The 14,117-nt window shown below is 27.3% G+C and overlaps 2 protein-coding genes across 7 annotated transcripts in view; both read right to left on the bottom strand.

Moving 5' to 3' along the window:
* Moe (moesin) overlaps positions 1–14,117 on the bottom strand; it is a 125,406-nt gene that overhangs the window by 85,989 nt on the left and 25,300 nt on the right. The gene's annotated exons all lie outside the window — the stretch shown is intronic.
* vtd (RAD21 cohesin complex component verthandi) overlaps positions 11,414–14,117 on the bottom strand; it is a 55,690-nt gene continuing 52,986 nt past the window's right edge. For all 6 annotated transcript variants that reach the window (XM_075299238.1, XM_075299237.1, XM_075299240.1 and 3 more), the window contains one exon: positions 11,414–14,066. In XM_075299238.1, coding sequence (XP_075155353.1) covers positions 11,649–13,931 — 2,283 coding nt within the window. In that variant the 5' untranslated portion in view covers positions 13,932–14,066 and the 3' untranslated portion in view covers positions 11,414–11,648. The remainder of the gene's footprint in view (positions 14,067–14,117) is intronic.

Genomic DNA, 14,117 nt, shown 5'->3' with positions numbered 1-14,117 from the left:
TTCGCATCACATCTGTGGTTTTCGTCCATTTTTTGTACGTAACACTGCCAGTATCACGGTAACGAGCAATGGTGCGAGAAACAAAGGATTTATTTACATATAAATGATGCGCTCTAACGATAAGCAAGCAACCACAATTGAATTCTATAACTAATAATTTTATTTCTAAATGAAGTAGATCCAAAATGCTTTTGTAAGGTTATAAACAATAAAATGAACTGTCACTGGAATAAATCTGCCAGATGTCCAACGAGCTGTTTAGATATGATAGCAAGCTAACGTGGCTTGCTTTATATATCCTCAGCAAAACAAGCGTAGCTAAAAAAGTAGTGAAAATGTTCTGTTCGGATTCGGAAGTGGTGCAAAATTGGCACAGAAGCGATGAATTTAACATGGGTTTGTCATAGGATGGATGTCCACCATTTCAACAGCCGTTGCACTCAATTTAATGTGTGATCCGAATTCAGTGTTTTGGATGTGAATTCAAAAATTTTGTGATATTTTGCAAAATAGGTAATTTTTATAATGCTTTTGCATTCTAATGCTTGTCTGAATCGTTTCACCTCAAATAGTTTCAAAACTTCGAAAATTTTCTAGAAATGATTTAGCATTATTTCGACAAAATTAAAATAAGTTGTAGCATTTCATTAATTCTTACTCTGTTTTTAATCTATTTGAAACGAAAAATTTTAAAATTACCCATTAAAAATATGCAAAAAGCGAGTTATAAAAACTGAATTGAAAGAACTTCCTGTATAGTTAAAATAAAGAACATCTTTGAGAGAAAATTTTCTTTTAAAGCTGTTCCTTTAGAACAGCTTCCAAATTTGTTTGCCGGGTATTGGCTAACCCTGTAAACGAAGTTTAACCGAACAAGGTAATCGTCTTTTCTTCTCACTTGATCTCATGATTTTTGCCATCGGCATATTCCATACACATCATGTGGTATTTCATTGTAAATAAATTACCCAAAAAATTCAATTCAAAAAGTTATAGAGAAATACATATAACAACGATCGTTTTAAGTAAATCCAAGCCATTAATCAAAAAACATGTACTTGAAAACAAAAACAAAATATGTCAAGTTCAAATTAAAAACCAAATAAATATCCGAAAACAAAATGCCAAAAAAGTTGAAATCGAAAGCGAATTGACTGAAATATATAAAAAAAATTTGTAAATTATTTCATGTTATGAATAATTCACTTGATGTGAAACGTTTTTGCGACACTCACAAACAATGCAAAATACCGATCGCATGAATGACAACTCTATAGCGAAACACTTACTCTTCTTCTTCCACCTCTATGACGGTCTCAGTGTGCGCCATACACCTACTCTATACATGGAGTTTAGTCATCAGTTATTGCGGCGGCAAATGCCGTTACGTGACGTATCGTGATGAACTATTTAGCAGCAAGCCAGAGAGAATGAAACACCCAAAGAAGTGTAATGATTCAATTTAAAAGAATTCCATGATAATATCGAGAGATCGTTTGTATTTTTATTTTCATGGCAAATAAATTCAAAAGAGAAACAAACTAAAAAAAAACTACAACTAGAACTAATTACGTTATTTTTGGCGGAGCATAGAGAATACAAATAGTCGTACTATGAAAAAAAAAACACAATCATTAGGGAAGTATAACAGTTATACAAACAATATGTTGTGCTATAAAAATACAACATATGTGCTCGCTGCTGGAGAAAGATAAAACTATTCTGCGACACCACCACAAAAATGTATTTTCAGCAATATGACCTCATTATTATTATTCTTTTTTATAATTCGGGCACAGAGAAAATATTAAAGTTTTTAATAATGTTGAAGCAGGAAGTTTATTCGTATAAAAAAAATATTTTTCAAAGATTTATGAAATGAAAAACAAACATTAAACCAATACGAACTTTTTATTTATTGTTTGTTTAATGTTTTATGGCTTAATAAATTGTTGTAGTCGTTGGTCGTTGCAATCTTCAATACAATGTCACAACAGGTACATACTCGTAGTTAAAAACGGTAATATCTTGAACTTTGTATGTAACATAGAGTATAACGAAGTGGAAATAATAGATCGAATAAATAATTAATTTTAGAAAAGTTTTTAATTTTTTCTATGGAAAAAAACTTTGACAAAAGTTTCTATTGACAAAATTTTCTATAGAAAAAAAAAATAAACAAAATTTTCTATAGAAAAAAAATTTACATAATTTTCTATAGAAATAAAATTTTGACAAAATTTTCTATAGAAACAAACATTTTGACAAAATTTCTATAGAAATAAAATTTTGACAAAATTTCCAAAAAAAAAAAAAAATATTGACAAAATTTTCTATAGACATAAAATTTTGACAAAGTTTTGTATAGAAATAAAATTTTGACAAAATTTTCTATAGGACAAAAATTATGACAAAATTTTCTATAGAAATAAAATTTCGACATAATTTTGTATAGAAATAAAATTTTGACATAATTTTGTATAGAAATAAAATTTTGACAAAATTTTCGTTAAAAAAAAGTTGACAAAGTTTTCTATAGAAATAAAATTTTGACAAAATTTTCTATGAAAACAATTTTGACAAAATTTTGTATAGAAATAAAATTTTTAACAAAATTTTCTATAGAAATAAAATGTTGACAAAATGTTCTATAGAAATAAAATTTTGACAAAATTTTCTATAGAACAAAAAAGTGACAAAATGTTCTATAGAAATAAAATTTTAACAAAATTTTCTATAGAAATAAAATTTTGACAAAATTTTCTATAGAACAAAAAAGTGACAAAATGTTCTATAGAAATAAAATTTTGACAACATTTTCTATAGAAATAAAATTTTGACAAAAATTTTCTATAGAAATAAAATTTTGACAAATTTTTCTATAGAAATAAAATTTTGATATAAGAAACAAAATTTTCTATAGAAACAAACATTTTGACAAAATTTCTATAGAAATAAAATTTTGACAAAATTTTCGATAGAAAAAAAAATATTGACAAAATTTTCTATAGACATAAAATTTTGACAAAGTTTTGTATAGAAATAAAATTTTGACAAAATTTTCTATAGGACAAAAATTATGACAAAATTTTCTATAGAAATAAAATTTCGACATAATTTTGTATAGAAATAAAATTTTGACATAATTTTGTATAGAAATAAAATTTTGACAAAATTTTCGTTAAACAAAAAGTTGACAAAGTTTTCTATAGAAATAAAATTTTGACAAAATTTTCTATGAAAACAATTTTGACAAAATTTTGTATAGAAATAAAATTTTTAACAAAATGTTCTATAGAAATAAAATTTTGACAAAATTTTCTATAGAACAAAAAAGTGACAAAATGTTCTATAGAAATAAAATTTTAACACAATTTTCTATAGAAATAAAATTTTAACAAAATTTTCTATAGAAATAAAATGTTGACAAAATGTTCTGTAGAAATAAAATTTTGACAAAATTTTCTATAGAACAAAAAAGTGACAAACTGTTCTATAGAAAAAAAAATTTTGACAACATTTTCTATAGAAATAAAATTTTGACAAAAATTTTCTATAGAAATAAAATTTTGACAAAATTTTCTATAGAAATAAAATTTTGACAAAATTTTCTATAGAAATAAAATTTTGACAAAATTTTCTATAGAAATAAAATTTTGAAAAAATTTTCTATAGAAATAAAATTTTGACAAAATTTTCTATAGAAATAAAATTTTGACAAAATATTCTATAGAAATAAAATTTTGACAAAATTTTCTATAGAAATAAAATTTTGACAACATTTTCTATAAAAACAATTTTGACAAAATGTTGTATAGAAAAAAATGTTGAAAAATAGGAATACAATTTTGACAAAATTTTCTATAGAAATAAAATTTTGACAAAATTTTCTATAGAAATAAAATTTTAACAAAATTTTCTATAGAAATAAAATTTTAACAAAATTTTCTATAGAAATAAAATGTTGACAAAATGTTCTATAGAAATAAAATTTTGACAAAATTTTCTATAGAACAAAAAAGTGACAAAATGTTCTATAGAAATAAAATTTTGACAACATTTTCTATAGAAATAAAATTTTGACAAAAATTTTCTATAGAAATAAAATTTTGACAAAATTTTCTATAGAAATAAAATTTTGACAAAATTTTCTATAGAAATAAAATTTTGACAAAATTTTCTATAGAAATAAAATTTTGATAAAATTTTCTATAGAAATAAAATTTTGAAAAAAATTTGTATAGAAATAAAATTTTGATAAAATTTTCTATAGAAAAAAATTTTGCCAAAAATTTCTATAGAAAAAAAATTGACAAAATTTTCTATAGAAATAAAATTTTGACAAAATTTTCTATAGAACAAAAAAGTGACAAAATGTTGTATAGAAATAAAATTTTAACAAAATTTTCTATAGAAATAAAATTTTAACAAAATTTTCTATAGAAATAAAATGTTGACAAAATGTTCTGTAGAAATAAAATTTTGACAAAATTTTCTATAGAACAAAAAAGTGACAAACTGTTCTATAGAAAAAAAAATTTTGACAACATTTTCTATAGAAATAAAATTTTGACAAAAATTTTCTATAGAAATAAAATTTTGACAAAATTTTCTATAGAAATAAAATTTTGACAAAATTTTCTATGGAAATAAAATTTTGACAAAATTTTCTATAGAAATAAAATTTTGAAAAAATTTTCTATAGAAATAAAATTTTGACAAAATTTTCTATAGAAATAAAATTTTGACAAAATATTCTATAGAAATAAAATTTTGACAAATTTTTCTATAGAAATAAAATTTTGACAACATTTTCTATAAAAACAATTTTGACAAAATGTTGTATAGAAAAAAATGTTGAAAAATAGGAATACAATTTTGACAAAATTTTCTATAGAAATAAAATTTTGACAAAATTTTCTATAGAAATAAAATTTTAACAAAATTTTCTATAGAAATAAAATTTTAACAAAATTTTCTATAGAAATAAAATGTTTACAAAATGTTCTATAGAAATAAAATTTTGACAAAATTTTCTATAGAACAAAAAAGTGACAAAATGTTCTATAGAAATAAAATTTTGACAACATTTTCTATAGAAATAAAATTTTGACAAAAATTTTCTATAGAAATAAAATTTTGACAAAATTTTCTATAGAAATAAAATTTTGACAAAATTTTCTATAAAATAAAATTTTGACAAAATTTTCTATAGAAATAAAATTTTGATAAAATTTTCTATAGAAATAAAATTTTGAAAAAAATTTGTATAGAAATAAAATTTTGATAAAATTTTCTATAGAAAAAAATTTTGCCAAAAATTTCTATAGAAAAAAAATTGACAAAATTTTCTATAGAAATAAAATTTTGACAAAATTTTGTATAAAACAATTTTGACAAAATTTTGTATAGAAAAAAATGTTGACAAATAGAAATAAAATTTTGACAAAATTTTCTATAAAAACAATTTTGACAAAATGTTGTATAGAAAAAAATGTTGAAAAATAGGAATAAAATTTTGAAAAAATTTTCTATAGAAATAAAATTTTGACAACATTTTCTACAGAAATAACATTTTGACAAAATTTTCTATAGAAATAAAATTTTGACAAAATTTTCTAAAATTTTGACAAAACTTTCTATAGAAACAAAAATTTTGACAAAATTTTCTATAGAAACAATAATTTTGACAAAATTTTCTATAGAAATAAAATTTTGACACAATTTTCTATAGAAATAAAGTTTTGACAAAATTTTCTATAGAAATAAAATTTTGACAAAATTTTCTATAGAGATAAAATTTTGACAAAATTTTCTATAGAAATAAAATTTTGACAAACTTTTCTATAGAAGCAAAAATTTTTACAAAATTTTCTATAGAAACAAAAATTTGGACAAAATTTTCTATAGAAACAAAAATTTTGACAAAATTTTCTACAGAAACAAACTTTTTGATTAAATTTCTATAGAAAATTTTGTCAAAATTAATTTTGGCAAAAATATTTATAGAAATAAAATGTTGACAAATAAAATAATAATGTTGAAATAAAATTTTGACACAAATTTCTAGAGGAATAAAATTTTGACAAAATTTTCTATAAAGCTGAGTACTATGTTCAGTTTTCAAGCTGAAAACCAGCTTGTTTTCGTGGTTACTTTTTTTATTTAACTAATTTAGAAATATAAAATTATTTGCAATTAATTCCTTGGATCTTTTCCATCCATTATTTGGCAAAACTCGATCAAAATATAATAGTCTTCATAAATATATTTGTACTTTTAATTTAGTGTTTTGGTGAAAAAGCCGAACATAGTACTCACCTTTACATACAAATAAAATTTTGACAACATTTTCGATAGAAATAAAATGTTGACAAAATTGTCAATAGAAATAAAATTCGGACAAAATTTTGTATAATGAATATAGGGTACGTGAATTTACGATATCTGGTCGGGGAGGAGCGAAGGAGGGGGTAACCTTTTGCCCGCTTTTTTAAATAGAAAGCAGAGTATTGTCGCTATAAATGGGAACTCGTTACATAATTTTATGATTTTTCCACAGGCTTCTGTCAGATTTTTTAAAGTAAAAAACTTAAATTTACATGAAGTTTACAAGCAACGTAGAGGGTGCTACATTTTCCGGTATATGTTTGGGAAAGGCATGTTCTCCGTGTCCAACACTTTAACAAATGTTAATATGGTAAATTTTTAAGTACCTTTACTTTTTCCGATTTATTGGACGGTATGTTGAGGAGAGGTATACCTCCCCTTGACAAACCACGCTTGATATTCACAGGAAATATAGAGGATTGTCCAACGATTTGAATACATAACATTTAAAAAACCAAAAATTGGTTGAAAGGGAACACCCCCTACCCGACGTTTGTTAAGCCGGTCTGTTTTACATCTGCATAACCGCCCTATTTCTGTATATAAACGAAAAAACAATAGTCCGATTTTTTTTTGAAATGTACGGGACACGTGTGTGGAGTGATTAATCAGTACTGCAGTTTTTGTACCAGACTTCCCCTGGCCCTACTTTTCAAAAGAGTTCAAATCCTTTCGAATTTGTTTTCAGATCGAATGATATGGTTGCCTAAGTTAACGAAAATATGCTTCGGGTGGAAGCAGCGCGGCCCGCTTCGTTACTCTAGTTTTTTATAAAAATAAAATATTTAGTAAATTTTTTGTAGAAATAAAATGTTGATAAAATTTTCTATAGAAATAAAATATTGACAAAAATTTTATGCAAATCTTCATATTAAGATTATTTAAATTTGGTAGATTTTTGGTCATTGGATTTTGGATTTTTTTTCAAATTTTGGTAGATCAGTGTTTTTTGTTTTAATTAAGATCTCATATTTCATTCGTACGCTCGAAACATCCCAATATACTCGCTATGTGATGATGTTAACAGGAGACGTAAAAAATATTAAGAAACGAAACATTTGCTAAACAAACTTAATGAAAAAGCGATAATAACTTTGCAGTTGAAGTTTGAACACATGCTGGAAAAGATGACATCATGTGCATGTTGACTAATTTGCACTCGTGAAACATTGTAGGAAACATGGGTTGAGTGCTAATGTTGGCCTTGCCCGAGAGTAATTGCGTTTTCTAATTTTAGGGATTGACAGGAAATTTTAACGGAAATTCTGTAGTGGTAGATAGCATACACCAAGTCTTTTCTTCTGGAAAATAAAATTCTTTAATTTATCTTTTAAAAATAAGAACAAAAATAGTTTATTTTTTTTAATTTTTTAAAGTTTTTTTTTTTAAAGCTATGTAAAATCCTGCACAACCAGTTCTTAACAAAAAATAAATATGTCTAATTAAATTCCTTGAAGATATTTAAAAATATTCACTTATTATTATATCAGCGTTTGTTATAGAGTTTAATTGAAAATTTCAAAATTTACTTAAAATTTTCAAAATTTCCAAAAGTTTAAAAATAAAAGTCTCGAACTAACATTTTTAATGTTGCAACGTTTCAAAATAAAAATCTAATCTGTCAAAAATGTGGCAATAATTGATTTCAGTCAATCTTATGTCACAGACGGTTCAAGGCAATTATGTTCGCACCTTTTTATCAACAATCAGGTCCTCAACCTTGTAAAGTTGAGGGTATTGTTCTAAATTTGCCATCTTATCAATACAATTGAGTGAGCTTTTCTTTATCATAATAACGAAAAAACAAAAAACCGTCAAAATTCTTAAAAGCACTGTAATCTATGCGGCAATGGACAGCAACAAAACTCAACAAAATGAATTTTAGTTTTTGTTTTTCATACGTGCCCGATAATTATAGTTCTACGATAAGATAAAAATAGGAAATTACTATTGTTTTCATGGAGAAGCAGCAGATAAGTAAATCGAAATGGAAACTCGTTGAGAGATCGGCGAAACACAAAAAAATAATAAAAGTAAATTGAAATGATAACATAAAATAATTAGTGACAAAACGCCAGAGTAATATCCCACCAAGTGTAGTCAAACGAAACAATGAAAATGTTCTTTTTGGATCCGGAAGTGGTCCAACATCGCATCAGAAGCTTTGAAATTTAAATGGGCTTGTCAAAGGACGCAAGTCATCTTTTTAAACATCCGCTGGATTGGATTTCACATAAATACTTCAGTTGTGATACAATTTCAGTATTGAGAATTTGAAAAAACTTAAAACATTAAACTGTACACCAAAAAAGAAATGAATATTTTTTTTTTTTTTTTTTTTTTTTTTGGATGTGGAAGTGCAGCAAAATTGGCTCAGAAGCTTAGGGCGGAAGTCATCTGATTAAGTAACCGCTGCATTGATTTCGCATTAGTTTTTCAGATGTGATTCTATTTCAGCATTTTGTTCTTAACTTTTTCGACTTTTATCTCTACATAAAGATTTTTTTGAACGATGTTAGCCAATATAGCATCGCAAATTCTAAGTCCGCCGAGAAATGGGCCGAAACATATTTAAAATATTTTTTTTTTGTGGAAATTTCTATTATTTTATTTGTCCTTGCTGTATATAAATTCAAATGTTCTGAAGTTTACTGTGCATAAAAGTAAACTTCATAAAATTCGAATTTATATCACCTCAAAAGAACTTCTTGGGAAGAGAAAATTATGTTCATCTCTTGAAGACCATTTTGGGATGTACATTAACCCTCTAATGCCCCAATTTTTTTTTTTTTGCCAGCTGATTAAATATTCAATGTTAACGACACAAAAGCAAGAAAGAAAACAAGAAAAATGTATACGGTAAAATTCAGTATATGCTGCAAAGCCTCTTGAACAGTTTTAACTAAGTTTTCTTTTTATTTTACCCATTTTTGTTGTCTTAAGGTGTGTTTTACTAAAAGCTTCCTGATTTAACGAAGCCCGCCTAAAGACGGGATTGGGCATTAGAGGGTTAAAAGGTCACTGAAAGCGGAATTTTCTTTTCTGAGGAACGAAATTTTATACAAACGAAGTTTCTTTTGAAAAACAAATAAAAAAGGTTTGAAACAATCGTTGCATCGCTGGCCATAAATTCGTATTTATTTTTTTTTGTATTTTGTTTTTTTTACTTTTGAAGATCTTCCAAAATGTTTTGCTGGATTATGCATATGTTTTACTATGGGATTTGGATATGTCTTCTGCTGTTCTCTTGGTCCAAGGGCAACTGAGTACATACATAAAATATAAGCGTATTCAAATAACATGGAATTGTTCATTTTCTTCCCAAATTTTATTCTGCAAACAAAATAGATCATAAATTATATTTTTGCATGTATACTATGTAGAGGAAAGCATTTGGCTTAGGGACTTTTTTACTGTATAATAAATATTCAAACCGTAACTCATTGGTGTATTAACTCGATTTGAGAAATTTTGTTGAGAAAACAAATGCCCAAAAATGAGATCTTAGGGCTTGTCCTCGGAGTAAAATATTAACAAAAATTAAGATACCAGCGTTTTACGTAAATCGTATAGAAATTACAAATTTTGACAAAATTTTTTATTCTATAAAAATTTTTGTCAAAATTTTATTTCTATAGAACATTTTGTCAAAATTGTATTTCTATAGAAAATTTTGTCAAAATTGTATTTCTATTGAAAATTTTGTCAAAATTGTATTTCTATAGTAAATTTTGCCAAAAGTTCATTTCTATAGAAAATTTTGTCTAAATTTTATTTATATACAAAATTTTGTCAAAATTTTATTTCTATAGAAAATGTTGTTAAAATTTGATCTTATATGTCAGAAAAGTTAGTCAAAAATTATATTTCTATAGAAAATTTTGTCTAAATTTTATTTATATACAAAATTTTGTCAAAATTTTATTTCTATAGAAAATGTTGTTAAAATTTGATCTTATATGTCAGAAAAGTTAGTCAAAAATTATATTTCTATAGAAAATTTTGTCTAAATTTTATTTATATACAAAATTTTGTCAAAATTTCATTCCAATAGAATATTTTATCAAAATTTTGTCAACATTTTATTTCTATAGAAAATTTTATCGAAATTTTATTTCTATAGAAAATTTTGTCAAAATTGTATTTCTATAGAAAATTTTGTCAAAATTTTATTTCTATAGAAAATTTTGTCAAAATTTTATTTCTATAGAAAATTTTGTAAAATTTTATTTCTATAGAAAATTTTGTCAAAATTTTATTTCTATAGAAAATTTTGTCAAAATTTTATTTCTATAGAAAATTTTGTCAAAATTTTATTTCTATAGAAAATTTTGTCAAAACTTTATTTCTATAGAAAATTTTGTCAAAACTTTATTTCTATAGAAAATTTTGTAAAAATTTTATTTCTATAGAAAATTATGTGAAAATTTTATTTCGGTAGAAAATTTTATTCCTATGGAAAATTTTGTCAAAATTTTATTTCTATAGAAAACTTTGTCAACATTTTATTTCTATAGAAAATTTTGTCACAATTTTATTTCTATAGAAAATTTTGTCAAAATTTTTACTTCTATAGAAAATTTTGTCAAAATGTTATTTCTATAAAAAATTTTGTCAAAATTTTATTTCTATAGAAAATTTTGTCAAAATTTTTACTTCTATAAAAAATGTCAAAATTTTATTTCCATAGAAAATTTTGTCAAAATTTTATTTCTATAGAAAATTTTGTCAAAATTTTATTTCTATAGAAAATTTTGTAAATATTTTATTTCGATTAATTAGAAAACAGCTGTATTCTCCAGTATGGTCGTCTAATCGAAAACAAAACAGTTTTTAATATATATCGAATTTTATATACAAAAACTGAGCATGATGCGGTGAATTTACATGTTCAAAAATATTCCCAATCTCAATCATACACTTTTCATGATTTTTTTTGAATATATTTAATAATTTGTATGTATTTCTAAAATATAATTTTTCTTACCATTGTTTTTGCTATTAAATGCATAATTTCACAATATTGTCTTTTTTTCAAAAAACATTTATTTACTTTAATTTTTTTATCTTATAATTATATAATTAAAACGTTAGTTTCTTTTTGTTTTCTGTGTTTGTTTGTTTGTTTTGTTTGGTTCAATAAAACATGCATGCATCAAAAAATAGAAATCAATATCATATAAAATTAAAAGAAAATGTGTGTGGGAGAGGATTGTAGAATAATTAAAATCGAAAAAAAAAATGTTGTCAACTTTTTTTTACAGCTTAGGGTTATCGAATAGACTGCCCCGTGTTATAACTATGTCCGAGTAGGGAGACTCCTGGACAATATTTAATGCACGGAATTTTTTCAATACCAATAGGGAATAGAATTTTTGTGCTGCCTGTTTGCGTGAATTGTGACCTGTCAACTCTGAAAGGACGAGACATTCCTGTTGGACCATGCGATTTTTGACGGCATAGAACATTTGTGCTGCTCTCTTATTCAGGACACGCTCTTCAAATTGTTCACTGGTTTCATCCTCTTGTTGTTCATCTTGCACATTGGGGGGAATTTCTATGGAGGCTGGGAAGGCAGGATATTCATTCCAATCCGATGCTAGACTGGTTGCTATATTGGGAGTTTGTTCTGTATGCTGTTGCTGCTGTTGTTGTTGTTGCTCTGTTAATGTGGTATCCAGTTGATCGGACGATTCTGTTTGTAATGGCTGTGGTGGCATATTTTCCGCCTCCTGGAGTATTGAGGATATTTGATCAACTGGTAGATTTGGTATCGATTCAATTGCCTCAATTTCTGGATGATGTGGTGTCATTTGGCCATGATGTAAATTGCCCGGTGTCATATGGACATGATCGAAATCATGTTCATGATCCAAATCATGATGTAGATTACCCAAATCGCTGGGCAAGGTACTGTTCAAATTATCCAAATTGTGTATATCGTTCAAAGCAAACATGGGATTAGGGCTACGCGGGCAATTGTCATAGAGTGTGGATTCGGCCTGGGGTACAGAGGTATCATTTGCCCCGCCCACATCAAGACGTAGCGACTCTGTGGTGGCATTAATCATCTCCTGTTGTTCTCGCACTTGATCCGGCATGGACATATTCTGTGTGGTATCTGTGACTGCTGGTGGTATTGCCTCAATATTTGCCTCATTCAATTTACGTTTGCGACCCTTTTTGGTTATGATAGCCATGGATTCGTTTTCATTCTCATTATTGGTGATATGGTCAAGGGCCAACATATCGGCTGGTCCCAAAGAACTGAAATCTTCCAATGGAGTGAAACGGGAAATCAAATGACGATTGTAGTTAAACATCAATACCCGGGCGGGAATCATGCGCGAGGGCAAAGAGAAAAGTTTCTCAACACCTCCGGTCTCTTTCCAATACATCAAACGTTTCGTGGGTGGAGCCAGATCTAGGATGGTCACAATATCCGAGGTATTGGCCAATTGGGCTTTCATTTCCTCACCCGAGATATTTTTAACCTCATCGACAATGAGTTTCCTCTTGCGTTTGGCATTCTTTGTGATGCCCTTATAGGCTGAAGCCTCAATGGGGGCCAAGGCAAAACTTTCCTCTTCATTTTGCAAGAGGGTGGACTGTTCCAAATTCTCATCGGTAGGTTCGGCTTGTGATGGTTTACCAGGAGCATCTAAATTGGCATGATCATCTTCATGTTGATGAGCTGGCAAAGGCGATCCCGGGGTGGTGGAGGCTGGTGAGGGGGCCCTTACATCGAAATGATCATCGTCGGAATCTTCTATGATGGGCAAATTTTCCAATCTCTGTTGGACTTCTTCATCCAGACGTGGCGGATCGCCAAAAAGCTCATCGCCAAATAATTCTGGCTGGCCAAATTCATCACCAAATCCATCAGCATCCATATCCAAACGTGTATTTGACATACTCGGTTCCTGAAGGCTTATGCTGGCCTCATTACCATCCCTCATATGGGGCATAACTTCATCTTCGAATAATTGATCGTTCATTTGTGAATCCAAATGGTCACGTACCATATCGGGAGTATCGCTGCCAAAGCCAATATCTCCAAAACCGTCATCGTGCAGGGAATGTGATAAACTGCCATAATCTTCACGCATGGTAATCTCATCGGCTCTCGATTGATTCATGGCAAACTGGGCCTCGATATCGATGTCATTTAGCTCGGGCAAGGCCGTATCGAAATCGTGAAAAACTTCCGGTAATGTAATGGCATTAACATTGGCCTCCCTGTGCCCCTCAGGTAAATCGACCATGCCCGGTCGAAAGGCCATTTTGATTTTCACAAATGCCTCATTACAATCGGCCAGTAGATATTTGGCTTTACGCGAATATATTCGCACAACGCCCAACAACAAATGTCCGGATGTACGTAGGGCCAGTTTAACTTTGGGCTGCATAATGCCCTCCACAGATTTCTCAATGTTCGTCTCAAAGACATGAGCCTTTGTGATCTTTTTGTCCCAATGTGCCGCCAGCCATACTCTTGCCAAAGGGCCTTTTTTGGCCAATATAATGTGTGCATAAAACATATTCAACTGACTCTGACTCTGTCCGACTCTGTATGATCTTTCTTAGATTCTGAATTATACTCTCTTTCTAAAGAATAGCGAGAGAGTGAGAGAGCGTGTGTTTCTCTTTTTAGATTGTCATGTGAAATTTCGATTCTGTAATTGTAAATATAAGCATGAAAGGAGACTGTAAGATATTTGTGGTAA

The sequence above is a fragment of the Haematobia irritans genome, chromosome 3, assembly GCF_050003625.1.
Source record: "Haematobia irritans isolate KBUSLIRL chromosome 3, ASM5000362v1, whole genome shotgun sequence".
Classification (NCBI taxonomy): Eukaryota; Metazoa; Arthropoda; class Insecta; order Diptera; family Muscidae; genus Haematobia; species Haematobia irritans.
The sequence above is the reverse complement of the archived record's forward strand: the minus strand, read 5'-3'. Positions and strand labels throughout refer to the sequence as shown.